The 25,072-nt window shown below is 42.3% G+C and overlaps 1 protein-coding gene across 1 annotated transcript in view; it reads right to left on the bottom strand.

Moving 5' to 3' along the window:
* Positions 1–25,072, bottom strand: part of zfpm2a (zinc finger protein, FOG family member 2a) — a gene marked incomplete at both ends in the record, with an annotated part of 129,237 nt that overhangs the window by 80,994 nt on the left and 23,171 nt on the right. The window contains 2 exon segments of the mRNA XM_080039025.1: positions 4,503–4,589; positions 12,705–12,863. Coding sequence (XP_079895151.1) covers positions 4,503–4,589; positions 12,705–12,863 — 246 coding nt within the window.

Genomic DNA, 25,072 nt, shown 5'->3' with positions numbered 1-25,072 from the left:
TAAGACGGATCAATAGCCACAAAGCCTTCTGGGTTGGCTGGAGTCAAAAAATGAGACTCAAGACTTTTTTACATCTGAGTGAATGCTGCGTGCGTGTGCAATGTTTGATATGTCTTGAAAGGGGAAAAAGAAAGGAAATGGATTTGGTTTTAAAAGGTGGTTGGTGGTTTGGTGGTTGGTGGTGGGGGTGTGCTCTCTCTGTGTCTTAGCAGTACAAGGTAGATTCTCAGATGGCCACTCCTTCAGCTGACCCCTGGCCTCATGCCCAGCTGGCACCAGGAGCTGAGCAAGCATGGGCCGTCAGGGGACAGAAAGAGATTTGTGGACAAGGTGCTCACATGGCTTTTGTTACCTTGCTGTTAATAAACCTGTCCTCCTTCTGTATGTGTCTCCTCCTTTCCTGTGGACCTTATTTCATGGGCATTTGACGCAATATATCTTAGATCCTGATGTCGCCACTGTGTATGACGCAAAGGCAGTAATGTACGATTACTTGGTATTACAGCTACAGTAAAGAGATTTTAATCTCAATGAATTTTACCTGGTTAAATAAAGGATATTGATTGATTGATAGTCACAATGCAGATAGAGGTTTTCAGAAATACTACTTTGCTTTAATTTTGACTGACACTATTGCTGGAAAGCACCCCAAAGCTTGATCAGTTGAACTAAATTCAAAATATCAATACTGCTAGCATGTTGTTTCGTAATCTATGTGAAGGAGCTCTCCACCAACTTAATATTTTTATTTCAATACAGTTTGGGGGCTTTAAAAAAACTAATTTTAAATAAATAATGGTCAGAATCAAAGCAGCAGAGCCTGATATATCCTGAATTTTAGTAGAAGTACAAGTCAAGCCCCCCAAAACTTATGCAACCCAGTCACATCTCTCTCGTAGCCTGCCTGCCTGTTAAATGCCCATGTCTTGCAAAGATCATGGCCCCAGTTTGTACTACATGCTTTCTGATTAAAATGTGTAGTCTCCGAGCTCCAGTTGAATTATTTTCAGACTTTAGAAAGCTCCGACAAGAGCTTAAAAAATACATCATACAACTGCTAGGCTATATATACTGTACAGGTAGAGTGGCTGTGATAAGGCCTACATTGAACTTAAAGTGTAAAATCTGTGGAATGTTCCTTAAAAAACGTTCATTCCACAAGGGTTTGGTCAAAGACACATTTCCACGCCAATGGCCAGTAAAGCTATAATGGATTGTAAGCACTATGTAGTGAGAAATATTTATGATGATTTGATTGGTCTGAATCCATTGCTAGTACTGCTACTAATAAATACATTACTAGATTACAATAGATAGATACAGGCTTATGGCTTTACAACCAGTGCAATATTCACTAATTGTAATATATAAGAGGTGGACAACACATACCGGTAGATTCAAGATTCAAGATTCAAGATTCAACTTGGTTTATTTTGTCATTGTACCAAAACAACGATAATCTGTTTACAGTTATACCCCGCCAAGAGACATAGAGTGACAATAACTAAACATGGGAGACAGGGGGGGTACACTGAAGAGTCGTCTAGCGTGCGCTGCGCCCCTTAAAGTAGGAAGGATAAAGAGAACATCAGGGAAAGACAGGTTAAAAAAAATGCTACTCTCACACTCCGCTCCTTATAGATACGAAGTGTGTGATTAGTACAAAAACCACCTTAGCATAATAAGCAACATGATAACGTACATAGGCTATGCAGTTATTAAAGTAGATTAACATTATGTATGAGTAGCCTAGGCCACATTGAATCAAATGGTCGTTTACAGGCCTAACACTGTTAGTAGAAATGACTATGATAACAGTTACAGCGCTCTTAACGAACCCCTGGATTTCCATGACTTTCATAAAGGGGGTGTAGTTTACACGAGCAAGTATTTAGATAAGGCCGGGAACAAGTTCATTAGCAGAGTTAGTTAGCTAGCTAACACGCCATTCCCAATTAGCCTAGAGGAGTGAGCGAGTGTGAGGGAATGAGAGGCAGAGTCAGATCCCTATCGCCGCCAGTCCGTGAAAATGAATAGAATAGCATGACACGCTATCTCCCACAATCAGGAGCTGATTGTGAAACATCCGTGACAAGGAACGAAACGCGAGACAGAAGATCAGTGTGCAGATTTGCTTAAGGACATACTTGTAGAGACGACGGGGGGAAAAGAAAGGGGAAACTGGCTGGGTGTTCCACATCACAGACCCCGGCACTCTCTATACGGCAGAGAAGAGGCAGCTATCAGATTGATAGTGAGTCATTCTGCTGCGCTTTTCTCTGCCGTACCAGACAGAAAGACAATCACAGAACACACAGGGGCCAATGGCCGACACTGTAGCACTTGACATGAGTTACTAAAGTGGAGATGAAACGCAAGGGGACAAAAAAAAAATTGTTCAATTAAAGGATGTAGATTGTAAAAGGCTTTTGTTGTTACTCAGCAAAAGGGAAATCGGTACGGAGGTTGTTTCAATGGAATCACCAAAGCAAGGTGGGCATGTTCCGAGTGAGCCCACCTCATTAAAAGGGCTTCACTCTCTTTTTATGTTAACGGCCATTACACAAGCCCTATTCAGATTGCACACACGCCGGTGATTAAAAATTATCTGTTGGTGATCATAATCGCACCTGCTTAAACTTAAGCCAAAAGAATAACAAAGAACTTTTTCAACGCCGGAACTATATCTGAGCATTTAACAAAGAGATTAAAGGGTAGACAGTCCTCAAACTAAATAAATTTGCTTTTAATCGCTTTGAACAGGACGTCATGTCATTTGAAAACGTTCCCCTATCTGATTGTCTGATTCCCCTCCTTTATTCAAATTATAACATGCCCATCTGACTTTTTCCGGCACAATGGGAAAAATTAAAAAGGGGAAATGACCTTTCATGGCAGCCATGATGGGAGAGTGAATGGCATTATTATGCACCAAGATTAATTTCTGCCCACTCGACGCTGCCCATTGAGAGAAACAGAGCAGGGGCACGACTCACTGAGTGTAAAGTCACTTACTAATTGGCTGGTATATTCACAGAGATGTTACCAAAGTTACATTTGTGGTGATAAGGAACAGGATTTATTTAAACTGTTTCTTTTATAAACCTGGTGTGGCTGTATACAGTACACACATAAAAACATATTTGGATGCAGCCATGTGCTTAGTGCCATTTTCCAATACGTTTGTAAAACGGTAGAGATTAGTATACACAATGGTGGGAGTCTTCAAACTGGATGTCACTTGATAACTCTGGAAGCACTCAGAGGGCTGTAGGTTAGTAAAACATGAAATGGGCCATCATGTCTCACATCAGCTACTTTTGCAGTTCAGCCATCCTTTACTGTATGCAAGAGACACTTCTTCACAGCCATACAAACTCAACTCTCCCTCTCTTCTCTCCTCTCTCCTCCACCGCCCCCTGTCCGGCAGTGTGTTTCTGTGAGCCTCTAATTCTCATTCTGATGGCTAAGTAGAAAGGGGGGAGGATAATTACAGTCAGTCATACTACATGTAGTCATGCTACATCCATCCCTCCTCCTTTTCAAAGCAGTATTTTTAAGCTCAGCGTTTTTTCTCGCCCCCAAAAAGGAGCCTTTTTTCCCGCATGTGATGCCTTCTTTTTGTCATGGCCCCCATAGTTGTGAGCTGACCCCCTCAGCCCTGTCTCCTGACTGATCACAGTGATGGTTTATTACTGTCGTACCCGCCGTGCTTATCTTTAGCCAGCAATGCTCATTTCCTTCCCCCAGATTTAAATGCAAATGTGAAATTTAATGATAAATGCATTATCTGATAGGTGCGATAACACTGATTCACTGTCAGTATAAAATACACACCCCGGGGGGCTTCGAAGCCAGCGAGCACAACTTGCCCAAATCCACTTTTTTTTCTCCCTCTCTCGCTTCATTTCTCTCTCTTGCTCTTTCTTTCTTCTTTTTCTTACTACAAACGCATGTACCTGCAATAAATTCTTGAGGTCATTTTATGCATTAAAAGGAATGATATTTTGTGTGTTCAGCAGTGTGGGTGCAGGCTATTTCGCTGAGCAGTAATTGCTGTGCACCTATCTTGTTCAATGTATTATCCATCACTTTGATGAAGTTACTTTTTCTTAAAGGGCCAAACAAGATAAAAAAAAAATGTGTTGTGAAGCTACATCTGCATTGCATTACATTACAGGTTTCCTTTAAAAAAGAAATGATAAACCTGCTTTTTTGAACAAGCAATTATTGTTAATTGAATGCACTGTTAACTGAACGGTGGGTGTACTTTCAGGTAAAGTAGCTCATTATATATAGGATGCAAACGTCTGACTCATGTGTCCATCTCTAGTTACTGTTCCAGACATAATGCTTGTGTCTACAAATACAGCTGTTGCTCCTTTTCTACTCAATGTCCATCTATGCCTTAACTGTGCAACATGCATTGCAGTTTAGTTACAATAACTATGTCAGATGGCACAACAGGCTGTATAGGAAAGTGATGTGAAGACTTTTCTTACTTGGACCGTCCCATTCGTCTGGCCTGTTCTTCTCACTCTGCACGTCCATCTCCGAATCGCCCGTGTCTCGGTTGCCATCTTCCTCTCCTGAAAGGAAGAAAAGAGTTCCTTTAAAACAAACACTAAACACGCAGTGAAACACATATCAAATGTAACATCCAGATATTGATGCATTTCAACGTCTTTAATATACGCTTTTATTTTGAAAATATTTCTGAACCTCTGTGTGTGTGACACTATTTCCTCTAAAAGAATGGATCGCTTTTCATTTAGATGTCTGGAAGATCTCAGGAATTAAATGGTAAAATCATATTGCGAGTTGATATGAAACAGGGTGTGTAAATGGACATATAATATTGTCTGATATCGATCGCAGGCCCCTGATTCAAATTGAATGGAAGTAGTCTCACGGGGGACTTTGTGATATTGGTAAATATGTTATTGTTGTCCAATGAATCATATCATGATAAAATCCAGCCTGTTACACCCCTAATAATGAAGTAATGCTTTATGGACTTTGCTACCCTACTGTGCTACTCTACAAAGTAGATTATTAAGCATTTAGACATTATCCAAGACATTAACTTTTATAGCTCTTTTCCTGTAATAGTTGAGTGTTTCAATGTCTGAAGTCACGTGGAGCCATTGTCATTGTGTGTGACTATGTGTGCACTGTGTATATATAGTCCTGTATGTGTACATTTTTGCTGGGAGCTTAGCTTGTCCAGCTGCATATTTTATGTAAAAGGAGTTCCCATGAGTGTTTGCAGGAACGGGAGGAAGCCTCATGGAACAGGAAGGAAAGCAATGTGTGGGAGAGAGGTGGCTATTTATTACCGTTTGATCTATTGTGGAGCCGGCTAGAATGTGTGTTATAGGATGTAAGGGGCTGATTTACAGTCTTGGTGGCTCACGCGGACCATGCTACAGGGATATTTGGGTATCTCTCTCTCAAGGTGTTAGTGCTTAAAGACCTTGTTAAACAGAGTGCTTGTTGAGATACTTAACTGTTGAGACAAAAATCTATCTTTTTTGCATGTCTACTACAGTAGGCACAGTTTGAACTCAAAGTTTATAGGCACATAAATCAGTGCTTCACGTGCCTGGTAGCTTTGCCCCTATTGTGGTGCTCTGAATAAGTCCAATGTGGCTGACACCGTGGTCTCTCTCCAAACTCAGGCAGAAGAGAACAAACCTGCCCCAAGGCTTGGACTGCGAGTTGATAGTTTGTGGAGGAACGTTTTTTTCTCACTTCTGTCACCCATATCGTTTTCATGCCTTTGATGTCTTAAACCCAATAGGGAACGGTCAAGGACAGACTTGGATTACTACAATGGATTACTACACTTCATACATTCAAGATTGGGGGGAAAAAAACGGGTTTGATGTTCTGATTTCAACGTGAATTCATTAGGCTGACAATATATCGTTAAGATTTAAAAAAAAATATCATAACTTATAAGTATACATGACAGGACTTATCAGTGTACATGACAGGACATACACACAGGTTGTGTTGTTGTCATATGGTTGTTTACCACATCTGTATCTGATGTCCCCCCCACAGCTTCCAAAAAGCATTTCAGAGTATTGGTTATCACACTTGCAGTGACAACTGCCACGGGACACACACTACCTCACTCCAGCACTGTCCTCAGTTGGGTTAATCTCCAGATCAAGCACGCACACACACACACCCACACCCACACACACACACACACACACACACACACACACACACACACACACACACACACACACACACACACACACACACACACACACCATGCTTGTTTAGCTTTTATTTTTATTTTTTTTCACTTCACTTCACTTCAAAGAAGGTAGCAAACATTGCCAAAAGGATGTCAGCTTTCTGCCTGACACGAAAAAGAGGAGATGTATATGAAGAGAGAAAAAAAGAGTGGCAGTGAAGGTAGGAAGTGTGCAGAAATGTCCTACTTACAGTACATGAGGTCATTATGACCCAGTTTTGCTTATGCAAGTGTCTGCTTTGGCTGGCGTTTTCTCCCCCCCCCCCCCCCCTCCACACACACACTCCTACCCTTATCCACCAGTATATTATCAGAGAGCCCACTCAACTAAATTCTCCCACTTTTTATTAAAGAAGAACCCTCTTTAGCATACTGGGCTCATATTATTACGAGGATAACAAAAGGCGTATATCAACAGTTTTCCTTCCAACGGAGCGAGAGTCTAAAAAAAAAGCCGGCGAGAGATAACATTAAAAGGCACTACCTTGATCTCAGGCTGAACATGTTAAGCCCTGTAACGAAACGTATTGGAAGTGTTTAATTACAGCCGGGGAAATGAAGCTACAAGATGATTCCTTAATTAAGCAGTGATTAAGGATTTTCCTCTGCCTTCTATCTAGCACAGTTTGCCGTGCATTTTTTAAACACAATCGCCCAGGCAACCTCACAGGGAAACAATGTCACAGGGCTTTGATGAAGTTTCCTGCACAAATGTCACTCGAAAAAAAAAAGAAGACGAAAAAGTAGAGCATAGGGAAGAAGTGCTGGAGTAGCACTCCTTTGCAGACCGTATGGTTTGATAAAAACCTGGAATACAGATGAATAGGGAGGGCCTTTATTTATGGTTTGAAAACGACATAGGATTTTTTGACCCGACTGATGTAGAAATAGATGGGTTGAGGTGTTTCAATTTCTTTTGTCCACTACCAGTAATAGAAAGCCTGCCTTGTTTCATCATTTGAATAGAAACCGTCCGCTGTCTCTTATCAAGGGAGACAGATTGTCAATGATCATCCTCTACATTATCGCCTGGATCATAATTTACATCTGGCTTAGGGTTCCTTTGCCCTCGTGCAATCAGAATGAGATACTTAAGGTTGTGGTGAGAGAAGGCTAAAGAGAACAGAAGGGGCTGGGGGAGGCCTGCTGGGTGCTAGGGTTGGCGGGCATGCAAGGCAGAAGCCAGTGAGCTGTTAAAATCAGCCCTATCGCTGCTCTATCAAAGGACAGCTCTCCAGCCAAATCGCAGTCGCACACAGCGTGCTATGCATTCAGGGTCAATAAGCTTATAGGCGATTTACACACACACAACTCCTGGAGCAAGGTAGCAACAAAGTCATATTGGCTTTTTTTTCTGTCTCTCCCTTTCAGCATTGTCTCTGCCCAAGGAAGCCCTTGAAAATGTCAATCGCTCTCGCGTGTGTCGACTTTAAGGAGCTCAGAGGCACTCTAATCCTGACCACTGAGTCTACAGACAGGTCGCAATTTCTGCAAAATGGAGTATAAGTATTTTTTAAGTCTTCATATGGGATTGCACGGTGCTATATATGTAGCTGAATTCTAGGCTCGATGACTTTAACCCCCACTGCCACTTTTCTAAAAACCCATCACAATCTTGGTAGTATTGGGAGCTTGGCAATGCTTTCTAGAATGTATTATTAGGGGGAAGATGCCCCGCTATATCCCCACCAGCAGTGGTAATGCTAGTCAGTTGATATTGCATATTTTGGTTGTTGATGCAGATTAGGCCAGCAACAGATAAAGTCAATTCCAGGGTAAAGCGAACCTCTTTCACCAAAGTCAAGCATAGCTGTGAGACTTCTCTCTCTCTCCGCTATCTGAAAAATAGGTTTGAATTGCACGCAATTTGTGGCAGGCAGAGCACTCCAATGGAAGGCAGGCTATTAGGGAAATGCCTTGCCACTGTCTCTTTAAATGCCAATAAATTCCCATCATTACAGAATCTGGCAGTTTTCCTCCCCTGTCTGCAGCCCGGGTCTTTATCTCTAGCTGCTGCCTCAGTCTCTGAGCATGTAGATCTGGCCCAGTTAGATTGTCATACTTAACAAACATTAATGATTAATTTCCTCCGCTGAGTCAAATGGGGCTAAAGGGATGACTCGATTCATCTTATCGCAAACCGCAAATTAGCATTTCTCCATATTCTTCCAGCATCAACTGTGCATTAAAATTCCACATTTACCATTCTGGGCACTGGCAGCGGGGTGGCCAAAAGGCGCCAAGGAGATGGTCCTCCAGTGTTGCTGGAGATTTGTGATTACGTCCGTGTTATACACAATGAGTGGCGTGATTAATTCTGCCCACTTTCTGTTTTTGTTACCGTGTGTGTGTCTGACCGCTGCGAGTCAAATTACTAACCGCAGAGGTTATTGGAAAGGGTCAAGGTGGGTTTGTTATTAGCTATGTTAAGTCCTCCATTTTGCAATCCTGAGCTTTCACTCTCTCTTCACATCCACTGTGATAAAGACAGTGCAGATGAGCAGAACATGTTCACTTTTAGCTATGCTTGATGTAACCCGACGTACAGTTTGAGTTGAACAAAAAGGGAAGAAAAATCATGTAATATGGTTTGACAAAAATGTGTGTCACATTGAGGAAATGAGACACGTGAAATGACATGTAAATTTACTGTCAGAGCAAACCAAGGAAGTCATTTGTCATCAGACTACACACACTTGGAACGCACAAGGGGAACAGCTTGTGGCAACACCCTGTGCTGAACTTCACAGATAGCCAACAATAAAAGAGAGGGGGTTAAAAACAGCAAGGTGAAATTTCACAATTTCAGTAAAAAAAAAAACAAGATGCCACTCGCTGTATATAAAAGCTTGCAAATACAGAGCCAGGTGTATCAATACCATAGAGTATAAATCTATGTTATGGAGTCAGTGTGTTCAACTGTGGGCTACACACAAGCAGAGCTCCATAAATGTGAAATTGACCGAGAAGGATTAAAGTAGTTTGTGGTAAGATTCTGTTATAATCATAGGAAAAAGCCAAGGTTGTGTCTTTAAATCTGTGTCTTTTGTTCTCACAGAGCTCTGAAGAGATAGACAGAGCCCCTGTCTACCAAGCTGCCTCATTTCACACTGATGTATGATGCTCCAGTAACATTACGTTGAGTGTCAACAAGGGACTTTTCATATACATCTGTAACTATACATGTTTAAGTCTACATAATGTTTCTTTATTATCAATTACTGTACATTGTACAGTGATACGCAGACCTGGGATCGGGAATCCCATAAACATAATTATGAGGGAAAGATTGTTCGCGTTTTGAGAAAAAGTAGTAAAACCACAAACCAAAAAAACAAATTATTGGTGTGCAGTCAAGTTATTCCATAATCATGCATCACATTTTATTTGTTGATCATATGTTTTGAACCTGAAATCAGAACCTGCAAAGAAGATAACAAACTAAGACATTCTGAAATATTTCCTTCAAAATATAATGGAATTAAATTGAAAGTTGCTCTTTAAAAGTGCACTTGTCGTGGACCTAGTTCCTATTCATTGACATATGTACCACAGATAATAGGGTCACAAGCTTACAAGGTTAGACACCACTGATAGATAATACAGCTGTGTCTCTGGAGGAAAATGTATTGGGGAATGACACCTCCAATATACTGATAGTTTAGCATGGTTAAGATGGAACAGGTCCCCTGTATGTGATACCACCAGCATCTTGCAACCCACATCCATTAAAAACACATCAAGAAACATGACACCATTAACTAAACAGGGTCACGGAGTCAACCATCACCTCATGTTCCCTAGACCTCAGACCAAGACGGGACGTCAAGGTGCTCCATACGTACGTGCACTTTATCTAGGGGAGTCCCTTCTTTTTTCTGCAAGGGTAAGGACTAAATGACTTGAGTCTTTGGTGGCATTCAACTTCTTGACCTTTGCGCCTTTAAGCGGCTTTGCTACTTCACCGCACTCCCGATCAAAGTTAATAAGTGCTTCATATGTTAATGAAAATTGGTACTCCCTCTTTGTGTTCCTACAGCTTTTTAATACCTATTATGGACTGGAAACTTTTAATGGAGGTTTTAGGTCCCCCTGACAAGCCCATTTCAGAGGAGTGACTACACAGATACAAGGCTAAGCTAAGACCAGCGAGTCACTTGCTCAGTGGAGGAACCTTACACGGGAGACCTTATTCTCCGGGAAGCCGCCGAAGAAGATAAAGGCCATGGGATGAGTGGCTGCTTAAAAAAAAACTACGTTTGGAGTCCGCACAGGGCTAATTACAGCACGCCATCACATTTGAGAGGGTTTAGTTAATCAAGGGGGGGGGGGTGCTCTCTTTTTCCTCCTATAGTCGAGGAATAACACACTTAAACCAGTTAATGCCGCACAGGATTGCGTCGTCCTAGCTGTTTTAATTCACGGCCGTTTCACATAAGTGGGGTAAATTTTAAGCCACACGCCCGACATTAGTTTTTAAATAGATCTAATTGAAGAAAGGGATCATGAGGGGGGGGGGGGGGGGGGTGGCTACACCTGATGATTGCACACACAACTTGCCAGAAATTTGGATAGTACATGATTTGGGTCTTAGAGGAGGCAATGGGAGACTTAGCTACTGTAAGCTTAGATAGCAGAGTAGTAAAAAGAAATCAGAGAAGTAAGGCTTGTGTATGACAAGGAACAGATTACCAGTGTCCCCCAAAAAGTAGCACTTGACATACAGGGCGGCTATTTGGTGTTGACTTTATTCATAAACATGGAAAGGAGATTTGAGGGCCCCAGTTCCTTAACATGGTTTTATCCAAAACAATGAAAGTATCAAGCAGGCTCTGACAAGGTTTTCTTTGAAGATTTTCAGAAGTTGTACTTCTTTTTCTCCTAGCTGTAGCCACCAATGTGTTGTAGTGCACACCATCTATTTCATAGCTACTGGGTTATTACAAGACCATATACATTTCCCTTTGAAGTTTACGTAAGGGCCACATTACGGGGTGGGGGAGACAAAAGGGTAAAGCAAACGAGGCGTCGCTGGTAATTGCAATTTCCGAAACAATTGTGCCGTTCAACTTTTCCCCCCGAGAACAAAAGAGAAAAACATTATTGATACGATTACCGGGGCATAGCCCTATACCTGAAAACATGAAAGATTTATTTTTCAATAATGTAATCCCACGAGGCACATCAGTTGTGTGTGAACTGTGAAGAAATAATTCTAAACAATCCCCCCCCACCTTTGAAAAGGTGAAGGAAGGAGAGGCAGACATTCAAAGCGTTCGCTTCTTCATTAAAAAGTCAAATTTATGGTTAGAGTGTGCCAGCCAGAGCGGAGAGACACCTGGGGTAGATGAAGCCACGCGACCAGGGGGGGTTGGAAGAGGTGGGGGTATAGGGAGGGAGTAAGGGGGGCGGGCGGGGACAAGTCTTGTCATCTTCACACTGTAACCTGAAGCAGGCCACAAATTAGCTCCTGTGATGGCAAAGTGTGACCGAAATGAAACAAACACACACAAAGAAAAAGCAATCTAATTGAATTGGAGTTCAAAGAGGGGAACTTGGAGCGCGTTCGGGCGATTTGCTAAGGCGCTTTTATATAGCCCTTGGACCCTCCAAGCAGTATAGCAGGTGCTGCTAAGTGTGTTCACAGAGCTTTAGCAAACCAGCCTCAAAGGGAAAACTTGCTACGCTCTCCAGTGCATTACCTACCGTAGCACACACCTTCACTGCACTATCACAGAAGGAAAGAGCCCAGTGTTGTCGATGCCATCTCTCTCTCCCTCTCTTGTGTCTCTCCCTCTCTGTCAGATCAAACCCCTGCTCTTGGGTGGATAGCATGGGATCAAAAATCAAAATGGATAGTTTCAACTCCCAGACAGTGAGGCGGGAGAATCTCTCATTGCAGATTCAAGTTCGGCCAGGTTTTGAATTTGAACATGTTGAGGAATTTTTTTACTTGACACAATTGGCAGGAATTACACTTATTTTTGATGCGTTGGCACACGAGTGGATGAACATATTGTCTTAGATTAGGTACTAAAAAGAGAACTGGTCCGCTAGTGGTGGAGAAGGGCCTTTTAAAGCTATAGTGCATAACTTTTTCATGTAAATGAATGATGGTTACATTTAAGCCACTGCCAAAGGAGTTGACACAAAGTTGATTAAGCCTAGCAGCTCAGTATTTCTCAATATGGCAGCGTTTACAAACTGGTGTCGCCCCCATGGCACTTGGAGCTCAAGAAGCGCCAACAAAATGTTTCGGTTGTTGATTCTACTGCTTAGAAAAAAGCCTGGACGTACAGCAGAAGGTATAAAATCCATGCGCGATCACCCAAATGCTTACCTCATGTAGATGCGCCGACAGTATTGTTGTCATTACTCAGGCAACTCAAGTCACGATCTGTAGCTTTAGGAAGAACTCCATTATGCTCACCTTTGTTGCAGAAGTACTCCATGTCTTCACAGCTCATGTTCTCCGTCTCAAACTCTCCGGAGAAGTTCTCCTCGGCCGAGAACTCGTCTTTGGCCAGGAGCTCGTTCTCCTCCGAGACGCACTCCTCCTCCTCTTCCTCCAGGCCATCCTCAAGAGGACCTGAGGGCATACACACACACACACACACACACACACACACACAAACACACACACACACACACACACACACACACACACAGGAGATGTTCAGCAGTTTCATCACATCCTTCAGGCCCCCCCTTCCAAAAAAAAAAAGAAATGAAACATCTTTCTCCATCTCCTTGTGTCTGAGATACTGCAAATTCAGATGCAACTCAAAGCACTGCACTGTCTATCCGCTCTAATGTTCACACATTCAGTTCAGACAAAAGATAAGGTCTTGTGTCAATGAGGAATATTATTTCACCATTCTATTTTGTTACAAAGCTCCTTCCATTACAGCTAGTTGAAAAAGACCTTATGCGACAGTGCACCTTCTAATAAAACAAGCTGACACGCAGCCAAGGTGAGCAGTAGTGGTGATTTTAATCCCGCATATATACCTGCAAAACAAAACCTCACACAGACCAGGGAGGGATGTAGGGAGGGAGGGAGGGAGGGAGGAAGGGAGGGAGGAGAGAGGGGGGAAAAAGTTCATTTGCAGACTTTTCATAGAGGCATCAGCATGGGAGGAGGCAAAGGAAAATACTTTTATTAATTTGTTAGCCTTATCACAGGGTACAATGTTGATTTTCCATTTACATTCCATGCCTCGGGGTAATACACCAGTGCAATCTTAAAGGAGACACTTTTCCGTGTGATTAATGTTTTCCCCCTCTGTGCAATATTATTTCTTTAAATCTAAATGATTCCAGAGTTTTGCTTGTAGCCGTACATCTCTTTGGGTATTTGCATATTGCCATTTTGCTTCAATCAAGGGGCGCTGATGGAATTACTGTACGGCTACCTGAATTGTATTAGTTCTGAAAAGCATCTCAACCGGGGCATGCAAATGTTATTAAGATAATGTGCATCGGGCACACCCACCTAGCTCTCCTACTACCAAACCAAAACATGTCTCCCATTGTCTGCAAAGGAATTACCATAGCAAAGAAGTGAGGGAACACTTCAAATGTAAGGTTAGTTTATATTCTAATTAATACACTCCCAGCAGTAAACCTGTGTAATGTTCATGACCTTCTTGAGACGCGTTTAAGACGACACACTGCAGGTGAATAGGGCAACATTATTAACTTATAGATATCACCATGAAAAGCTGCCAGTTGATTACTTACATTTAAATTAATATTTTTTGTATTAGATGTTTTTAAAGAAATGTCTGAAATAAATATGCAAATTTGGCAATATTTTTAACTTGTATCACTTTAAGAAATATAATATGCAGAGGTCTTAGAAATGAATATTCTGCATCTTTTTAAGATGAAAATGTATCATAAACCAGACAGTTAAAAACATATAAACAAATCCTTCCGTGATCTCCTTCTGAATAGTGATATGAATGATTATGGAGAGTTTAGTTGATGTAAGTGCTAAGAGTATTGAAAATGTTTTATGTTTGAGATAAACCGAGAAGGTATAATCAAATAAACACCTAAATGTAAATGCTGGCCCTTTGATTTATACTAGTGTGAAAGAAGACATGTTATGGAAGCAATATAGACAAAAATCTCAAATCTCAAAATTGACCTGTGGTTGAAAGTGTGAATATTTTTGCCTGTAGTGTCTCATCATAAAGTGAATAATCATATCAAAAGTGCTGCCATCATCTCTGCCTGCTAGATGTGGATGCTGTCTCCGTTTCAGCCCGTCACACACATGAGCCCATTACATGATGCAGCCTCTTGTGCATCACGCTGTAGCTCAAACGTAGTACACTGATACCCTCTCAACACCTTTTCCGATGTGTTTTTTCTATTGTAGCGAGAGTGTGAGGCCTCCTCATGCTTTAATAATAAAGCAATAATTTCAGTTCAGAAAAGTGGGGGTAGTGTGTGTGTGTGTGTGTGTGTGTGTGTGTGTGTGTGTGTGTGTGTGTGTGTGTGTGTGCGTGTGTGTGTGTGTGTGTGTGTGTGTGTGTGCGCGCGTGTGCCTCTCCTGTTTCTCTTTCTTCCCACTACCGGGGCCCTCATAAAAAGACCCCCCTGATGTCCACAAACCGCTTGCTCTTTTCATTAGTCTAATAAATGACTCCTTTGTAGAAGGGGCTCTACATCTGCAGGAGACCCCGGACATGAAACGGAATTAGCACATACAGATCTCTCTCTAATAGACACACACACAGAGACACGCGCGGAGAGTAGAGTGCTGCTTTTTTAAATTAGGATACAGTTTTATGATCTTATCGCGATGCCTTCTGCTGATTCGCCGAGGTAGTGAAGTGAGGCGTGAAGTGACTTCGATGAGAGTCTCCTCACCACCATGGCTTTAAGATGATGCCGGGAGATAAATATCGCAGTATCAAGGGGTGTGGGGGGGGGGAGATTGTATGACTGGCGTTACAAAAAAGAAAAGCAGCCTCCTCTGCCAAGGCCAATTGAAGACAGTGTGAAAGAAAGCGGTTGGAAATACATTTCTATACACACACGCTTCTGTACACATTCCATTACACAGCTGAATAAGAACTGTGTGTGTGTACAACTTAAACGATTCTTCCCTCTGTTGCCGGCAAATACAGCAGCAGCCATTGCAGCATAGAAAATAGACCTACAGTGTTGTGTGTGTGTGTGTGTGTGTGTGTGTGTGTGTGTGTGTGTGTGTGTGTGTGTGTGTGTGTGTGTGTGTGTGTGTGTGTGTGTGTGTGTGTGTGTGTGTGTGTATGTGATAATAAGGGTAAAGAGAGATTCAAGATAAACTTCATGGTCAATAAGACACACAGATTAGGGAGATAAGATGAGATAGAATTGAGGTTTAATAGACTCAGAGTAAGGGCATCTCACTTCCCCACTCTATAACAGATAGCAACTAAATGGAGCATTTTCAAACTGATAGAGATACTGGAGGAGGAGCAGGCCTCATAGCGGAATATGGAAAAATGAAATCACTCCACACACCCCAGTCTGGGACATTTAAAAAGGGGGACTACTTCTCAGGGGACTGCGTAGATAGAACAAAGTTTGTGCGCATTTCTCACATGTTTAGTTTATTATACAGTATTCATTGCATGGAGAGACCTGAAATTATTTCAGAGACAGCGATGATAAGGAATAATGACTTTCTAAACGACCAGCAGCACACTCCTAACTCATTTTCTGATAGTGGCGTTCCCTGCTATATTTAGTTGTGTACTGTTTAAAATCCTGTCACATTCACTGTGTGACCCGTTTGCTTGTTTGGTGCGTTTCTATAGGGGTCTGCTGAGGATTTGGGGGCCAGAGGAATGTCTACTGCTTAGCCCCCCCCTCTTATCAAGCTTTCCTCTGGAGTTCAGATGGCCAATGACACAGCGGAGAGAAGAGTCCAGCATTTCACTTCTCCTACAGTACAACACGATCTGCTTAAAAATGGTGCACTCGTTACAACAAACGTATAGAAAAATCTGTAAAAAATAAATGTCTTTGACATGGGAAGTGATTCAAACGAAAACAAACTGAAATCAATGTGATTTATTTCACTTTTTTTTGCATCTGTTTTGACCTTGGCAATGAAATCTTATCTAAAACCCTGCTTTGCTCCATGTCGGTGCCTTAAACTATTATACTGTTCACAAAAGAAGAAAAAAATGGCTGCTCTTTTGAAGTTTGAAATATAGGATTTAAAATCAGTTTGAACAAATCACTTTAAAAAAAAATATATATATTTTGGTCAATCAGTAACAATTTCAACAATGGAATATTGTTGTCATTTATACATCAGAATGCCAGACATTCAATGATGTGATGCTTTCCTCATCATTTTATCTTTGCGTTTTGGACATCCGGTCAGACAAAACACACTTCATAATGTGAAGATGTTACCTTGTGCTCTCAGTACTTATTATGTTTCACTTCATTTTCTAATCGTTGAATGAGCGGCTTCCAACATGGAACCACAGGGGGATCGCCAAATAAATTGGCGGGTCACACAATGATGGTTTAAAAAAATAATCTTCTGCACAATTATTTTTTTAATGTATTTTTTTTAATTTTACTTTGCTTCATTTGAAGGGTTCATGAGCCCAACACAATATTTGGAACCACTTAACAATTAATCAATTAATCGTAAAAAGAAAATATTGAGTTAACAAGGAATGATTTATTAGCGGCACTCTCACAATAATCACCTTTGCCTTTACAGTCTGACAGCTGACTTCCATGTGTGCTAATTCACAATCTTAACATTCTAGAGAAAAGCTTGGTTTGCAAAAAAAAATCATCCCAGTACAAAGCTTCATATCTGCTCTATTCTAAGAGGAAACTGCGCCCTGGTCTGAACTTCCCTTTCAATCAGGGTCAGTGTCCAGGTATCCCACTGCCCTGTCATCCACACCCTTTAACCCTGAACTGTATCATCCGCATTCATGGGACTTATTTCTCTGCCCGACTAGGGGGAGAGATCTCAGCAAACAGCCATGCAGGCAGCAGGCAGGCAGCATATAGCCATGCTAATAGAGACATTGGTTAGCTGAATGCAGGCTTGATCACAGTGGCTCTTTTGTTCATGGCATGGCCCCTGTCTGATAGGGATCGGCCATGCGGAGTGTAGAGGCTCCGGAGAGAGAGAGAGAGAGAGGGGATATGGTAATGCCCCTGCGCTGAGTCTATAAAATGGGCTGATACTCCGAGAGCCATATGATGGACAGAGGATTAATGAGTCAGAGAGGAAGAGGGGAGAGCAGGGAGTATACGGACAGAGGTGCTGGAACGAGAATATCTTTCAGGAAAATGTATGTATGGGGCTCAGCGGACTAAAACAGAAAATAGGGAAAGAAAAACACAGATGTGCCAACCTTGCCTCAGAAAGTAACACTTTCTTCATTAGCTTTACAAAACGTCTGATTGAAAGAGAATGTTGATAAATATTATAAAACTTAGTTAAACATTTGTTTTTACTGGTCTAGACCAATTGACAGGAGGACTGTGTGGGCGTGGCCGTATCAAACGGTCTCCATCGCAACATTCATTGTTGTTATAGAACGTTCGGGCAAGAGAGATGCAGTGCGTGGTACTATCATGCTAACTTCCCAAATAACAGAGTCAGAAGGATGATGTGGGTTTGGGTTTACAGGAGCTTTAAAGAAAAAAGAAAACATGTCAGTGTGTATGTGCAACAACTGTACGAGTGACTGCTAATTTCATGGGCAAGCTTTTTTCCAGCCGTCCGCAATGTGTGTGGGGGCGCTTGTGGCCGCACTGTGATAGCAATACCTCGCATTATCAGCAAGCCCCACAGTGTGATGTGTGGATCACAAACCCAGCCTCCTCTATAGCTCCCCTAATTAGAGGTGAGGTAATTGAATCTGACAGAACAAAGCGGCAGATCTCTATAAGCGTGGAAAATCATTTTTTGCTCCCACCACCTATACAGTTTTTCATTCCAAAAAGGTCCATTGAAAATGGGTTCCAAGCTGGCCTGGGGATAAAACGTAGCACCTGAGACTAAACATGAATGCATAATGCAGGCAGCCCCCCTTAAAATCCCAATACAGGGCCACACAGCTCAACCCTTCTGCCAACTCGAATGCTCCCTGCGACTGGCCCTTTGTGCCAACACTGATACTGGGGCCTTTCCTCACTTTTCAGGCGAACACTGGCACACACACACACACACACACACACACACACACACACACATACACACACACACACACACACACACGCACACACACTCCTCTTCAAACTTCTGCGGTGGAGGAAATGTAGTGTGGGTAAAAAAAAACACTTTGTCTCAAGTTGCAAGTAGCGTGAGCTGTGAGCCAGGTAGACCTAGATACACACAGTCATACTCTATGTTTACCTCGGCAGCTGCAGGAGGAGAACGGATAGAACACCTGCTCTCCGTGTGAAAATAGAAAGAATAAAAAAATGGTCTCAAATTGTGCAAAGGGTTGGAAAGGCTGAGAGAGAGAAGAGAAAGGGAAAGAGAAAGAGGAGTAGAAAGTGGGTAGAGAGGCAAGTAGAGACTGGGGGCCATACTCTCTCCTCAGCTCTATAATGACCTTTGGGAAGCAGAGGGCTCCCACAGCCTTGGAGCAGACCGAGAGTGTATATGTTACAGGGCTCAAGCCTCTAATTTAATCCTTGATCACTGTAATGAAATAGATAGCATTTACGCAAACTCTTAATAGCTTAATATGCTACAGGAACCCTCAAAGGATTTTTTCATTTCATACATCTTTTTTTTTTCATACTGCGTGAATGTTACCAAAAAAAAGAAAGAAGAAGAAGAAGCCATTTTTTCCCAAGTTGTACACTGTGATCCAACCAAATGTGGAGCTAATGCTGTGACACAAGCAAAAAGTAAATTACCACTCTTGTATATTGTCTGTGCATGGCTGCTTGTGTGTGTGTGTGTGTGTGTGTGTGTGTGTGTGTGTGTGTGTGTGTGTGTGTGTGTGTTTGCGTGTGTGTGTGTGTGTGTGTGCGTGTGTGTGTGTGTGTGTGCGCGCTGGGTGGAGCGTGGAGCAGCTTCAGTGGAGACTGATGTGTTCCTTCTCAAAGCTTGCAGTCTGTGACCAAGAATAAGCGATGGTATTGTTTAACTTGATTTTCCGGTTGCTAAGCAATGTAATTCTCGTGATTAGAGATGGCTGCCTTCCCTAAATTCGGGCACTTACAATCAACAGTCAACAAACTGCTCGAGAACGCATGCAGCACCCAACGCTCGTCTAGAAATTGCGGTTGAGGAGAGGCGGAGAGGGTGGGTTTGTGTGTGTGTGTGTGTGTGTGTGTGTGTGGGTGGGGGTCGATGGATAAATGTATTCATGTCCTTGTCAAACACTCACACATAGGAACACACACACACACACACACACACACACACACACACACACACACACACACACACACACACTGTCTTCTGTGAGGCGCTGGAGATGACAAGGCATCTGAATGCAATCTCTCTGCGATGACATCATGCGTTTAGATGGCCCACTAAGTTTACATTACTGTACTTCTATACGCTTCACGCAGTCAGACTCACACAGACACACCCATACATAGGCTTGGGAAAAAGTGTTGCCCTCAATACCACTGTCTTCCCTATTACTCATCACTGCTTGTGTATACCCTGATACACAATAATGCTACTTCTGTAAGTCAGTTGATTGTTTGTGTTCACATTTTCTCAAATACACTTAACATAATTCTCATCAAGTATCTAACTGACACACCGTTGGATCCCGGCATGTTTGCTAATAGTTTCTAGGTTCTGTGTTGCTGCGCCCGGTGTTGCTGTCTGGATTGGTTGAAGGGGAATAACACGCTCTTACTTCTTTATCCAATGAATTGGAATTGGAATGGCATGAAAACATGCTGGCATTTTGACTACGCCATTAAAATGCTGGAGGCACCTCTGAGCGTGCCCGAGGGCCTCAGCAGATGCCAGCCAGTTTCTCTGTGGAGTTATAGCTGGGTCCTGCTTCACTCTGCTACTGCCTGTACCCATCTCTCTAGAGTTTACAAAGACACACACACACACACATGCACACACACACACACACACACACACACACACACACACAGAAATGCACGTGCACGCACACACACACACACACACAAAAACACACACACACAAAGAAATGCATGCACACACACACACATATATACAGTACGTCCAACGTTCGGTCCATAAAAGTCACAAAGCCTGTCTTCCAATATGGGCTCAGTTAATGCCTCTTTCGCAGGGTGACGTTAGCGTTTGCAGGGCCGGCGAACAGATTATAAAGCTGTTTAAAACGTCCAGTCTGCTGTATTTAAGCATCCTCTAAGTCCTTCCTGTTACACACACTTTGCTTGTCCTCTTGCCTGAATGATTTATGAGTGTCATTCTGTTACCTATAAGGGAAATAAAAGTTAACCGTGTGCCTGGTACACTGGGATGTGACAGCCGAAACAAAGCAGGTAAAATATGTGTGGTCTTAATTACTAGGTTTATAAGCGAAGGCTTTTCACTAGAACGTTCACTTTTAATGAAGCCATTGACTGAGGCTCCTCCGGGGAGCTATCATGGTTAAGTGGGGGCATCCATCTTCAGCCATTGGGCTCTGGTACTGCAGACGAGTGGAGGCTCTGTCTACCGCACATCATATGGGCTCACTTTATCTCCACTAAGTAAAGTCTGTAGGAAGGTTGCTAACAGAGGCAAGAAAATACTTTTTACCCCGCTAGCTGTGATGAGGCCGAGGGAGTTTTAGTGCATTCAGGCACTTCACTGTGTCCTAATAACATGCTGCTGTTTGACCTGAAAAAGCATCACGTTCTTAACATCCAGACAGTCTATGGTGGCTGAAATATAGCAGTGGTGTAACTGCTTACAACTGCCTCTGCAACAATTAGCTTTTAGTCGAGCGCCATTTCAAAGAACTTAATGGGGGAGCCTTCAGAAAGAGAAAAAGAATGATTACTGTATCAAATAGTGTAGATAAAACAATATTTTCTCATCAAGGAATTTCTATGAAATGGATATATCTAAGATGTCAATTTCATCCCGCTATTATTAAGGATGGGGGGTTTTTCCTTTTGCAATACATTCTTCATTAATTCAATTCTAATTTTCCTCTGGTCCCCTATTTCCTACTATTGATAGTTCCACTTCTTAATACCTCGGATAAGAGGGGTGGGGGGGGGGGGGGGGGAGAAAAAATCATTGCAATAACTCATTGGAGAGACTGTGAGCCAGCCAGATAGGATCTAAATATTACCAATGCCAAAAGAAGTGTGAAGTCTGATGAACATTTCAAAAGAACAATTCTTCATGGATCAGCTAAATCTTTTTCCACTTTTTAATTAAAAGTAAAGAAAATAGAAGTTAATTATCCTGTAAAGATTAGCTGGTGGGCATCTTGCTGTAAATTAGTTCTAATTAAAAGGAAATTGTCAAATGACATTCAAAGCACTGTCCTTTAAAACACAGACCGAGATGGGCTCTTTTTTTTTCTCCCTCTCCGCCCCCACCCCATCAGCCTACCCTCCTAATTCTTGATCTGGCCATGTGAAGCTTCTTGCTGGAAGATTAGGATTCTGCCAGTGTGCTTCAGCCAGCACACACACACACACACACACACACACACACACACACACACACACACACTGAGCTCCCTGGATAGCAGGCCTCTAGCACACACTGTAAAATACTGTGCTGCATCAATGGGGAGCTAGTGGCTGCTGGAGATAAATACTCCTCATTGATAAATGATGGCTCTGATTAGCTGCTCTGAATCAAGCTACGACTGTTATATCAAGGCTGACATTGGCTGTGTGTAAATCTCCACAAAACCTGCAAATAGTATTGATGAACTTCACTGATTTTGTCATAAATGTGTAAAATCTGTTGAATATAGAGGATGGATTGGAACATACACAGCAGCTCTGTCTAACAAGACTTATATTTGTGTACTTATTGATGTTGGTTAGAATTAAAAAAAATCTGGGGAGAATATTAAAAACTTTGAAAAACAATGGTTGTATCATACTTCATTCAAATGTAAGGGTGGCAGCGAATTATCGGCATTATTTGAAAGAAAATATTTTTCTCAATTAATTTCATGTAAAATAATAGAAATAGAGCAAGACAATTCTACCACAAGATCCCAGACACCAAAAGGATGTCTCATAGGCCTTGCTTCGTTTGACAAAAACTTAAAAATATTTAATTTACTATAATGTTAGATAAGGAAATATGAAGAATACTCACATTTGAGGTGTTAAAACAAAAACAATCATTGACATTTTTTGCTTGAGGAATGACTTAAAACCATGAAGCAATTATCAGAATGTTGTAAGAATTCCCTGTCCATTTACTAATCGATTAATCAACTCTTTATTTAAGCTTTAATGTCAATACCGGCCTTAACAATTACACAACACCTAGCTTGCATGATCCTGACATCCTAAAAAAATACTGTATGAACACACACACAGAGTGTGTCATCAGTTCACAAATAAATGATGAATCAGACTGCTCTCCTAACATAGCTTTCATCTGATTTCATGTGGATTTCATCATTCATTGTCTCTCCACTCTGCTGTTGCTCGCATTCACTCACATATTGTCATACCAGATTCCAGCAGTATATATATACAGTCCTATACTGAGAGGAAAAGAGTGCTGAAGCCACCTCTCCATCTGCTCTGCCTAATGACGATGCTCTCCCTGGCCTGGAGCACAACTGTGTGAGGGAGATTTTATACCCATAATACCCCTGGGGCTCTTACCGCGCTCATATAAAACACCGTCACTCCATCACTTTTCTGTATATGATAGCTGGCAGAGCAGGTAACAATGGACCGGCAACAATGTCTTTTTGTGTGTTACTGACAAGTGCCTTATTTGGTTGACATAACCTGCCTCGGTGTCTGTCTGAGTAGTGCCACTAAGCAGGGAGCACATGGTGAAAATGGATGACAGCTACCACCATTGAGACATTGTGAAGTTGTAACAATCACACCAGACTGTGTTTGAAAAAAATAAAAATCCCCAGCAGTGTGTGTGTGTGTGTGTGTGTGTGTGTGTGTGTGTGTGTGTGTGTGTGTGTGTGTGTGTGTGTGTGTGTGTGTGTGTGTGTGTGTGTGTGTGTGTGTGTGTGTGTGTGTGTGTGTGTGTGTGTGTGTGTGTGTGTGTGATATGAGGCAAACGAAAACAGCAGTGACTGAGTGAGAAGTGGCTGTCTTTGCGATACACTAATTGGAATAATGGCACGATAGGGAAAGGAGGCATCACAAAAACTGCTTCTTTGCGTTTACTCTATTATAAAGGGTTCTAAGTTGTAATTGCCCTTCAGTTTTGGGAACGTTTTAGACCCACTGTTAAGCTCTGTGTGGGACTAGCCCATGACATATTTCTCCTAAAAACAAGCGAGTTAAACGGCGAGTGGCACAGGAAAAAGACTATACGCCCACGTCTATGTGTGTGTGTGTGTGTCAGAGAGAGAGAGAGAGAGAGAGAGACTGCAGGGGAGAGGTAGAGAGAGAGAGAGCTCCACTCCTCAGGGATTGAGTGTTCACACACAGTAAATGGAAGTGGCACAGCTCTGACCTTTGAGCCGCAGCATGCGAGCAAAGTGAAGGCGCCTGTCAAAATATTGCTTCAGAAATGACAATCCACCTCGCCCGCCAGTCCCCAAGTCTTGACATGGCAGGCAAGTGGAGAGGCGTAACCTGCTGATCCCGACATTACAAATGAGGGGATTATCATGACAACAAACCGCAGTATACGCTCGACACATTGCACAGTACACCCCTAAAGATATTCTGGCGTTTTGCCCCCTTATTATTATTATCAGCAATGTTCCACTACAGATTGGCAGAGATGACACCCCCATCCCCCCCAAAAAAAAAGAAATGCAAGGGGTAGGAAAGGATTCGTAACGTGTCAGAATCTCAATCATACATGTTTTAAACCAGGCTTTAGCCAGCATCAACTTTGCCATTATGATATTACACTTGCAGTTTCTGAAAGTGGCCGGTTAGAGCAGCCTCCTCGCATCTTCATTTACACCCATGTAATACTCCAGTCCACAGGGAATAACTCAATCGTAAGAGAATACCAAAATATCACAAGCAAATTACAAGTGCACTGAGAGAGGAGGAACAAAGACAGGCAGCCGTAATTATATCTTGGCGTGTGTAGCGCATGTCAATGGGCCACCTACAGTACGTTCTTGCAGGGCATTCCTTCCCCCATGGGGCCCTCAGCCATCAAAAAATGATATCCAAATTATCATGTGCTCTATTGCAAAGCATGGCGCCATTATCATATTTACCGCCGGTGCATTATGACAACATTGATGTTTACACCTGTCTCCGTGAGAAGTCAAGGTTTACACTCTGTAATTTTGAGCAAATGTACAGTATGCATATGAGCTTGTTGGCAGGGATTTAAATTAGGTCAGAAATGGAATACATCAATAGCAACCCCATATGTGCATCTTTCTTTTTTCTTTTTTTTCTCGCCCCCCTCCCCTCTTCTCCCCAGCCTTCTTTGCTCAGAAGCTTGGCGATGAAGCAGCTTGACGACTGCAGAAGTGTGATATGTGCAAATCACATTTGCAGATGAGCTTGAAACTCCCTTTTAATATTCAGATATCAGACACATCCCTGCACTGAGAAAAGCCCGCTAAGACGCGATTCGGAGTGGGGGGGGGGGAAACCAAGATCCGCGTCATTAAGGCAATCGTTAGAGGCTCGGTTTACAAT

This window comes from Ammodytes marinus, assembly GCF_949987685.1.
Source record: "Ammodytes marinus genome assembly, chromosome: 13".
Taxonomy (NCBI): Eukaryota; Metazoa; Chordata; class Actinopteri; order Uranoscopiformes; family Ammodytidae; genus Ammodytes; species Ammodytes marinus.
This window is presented reverse-complemented; position numbering and strand designations above follow the sequence as displayed.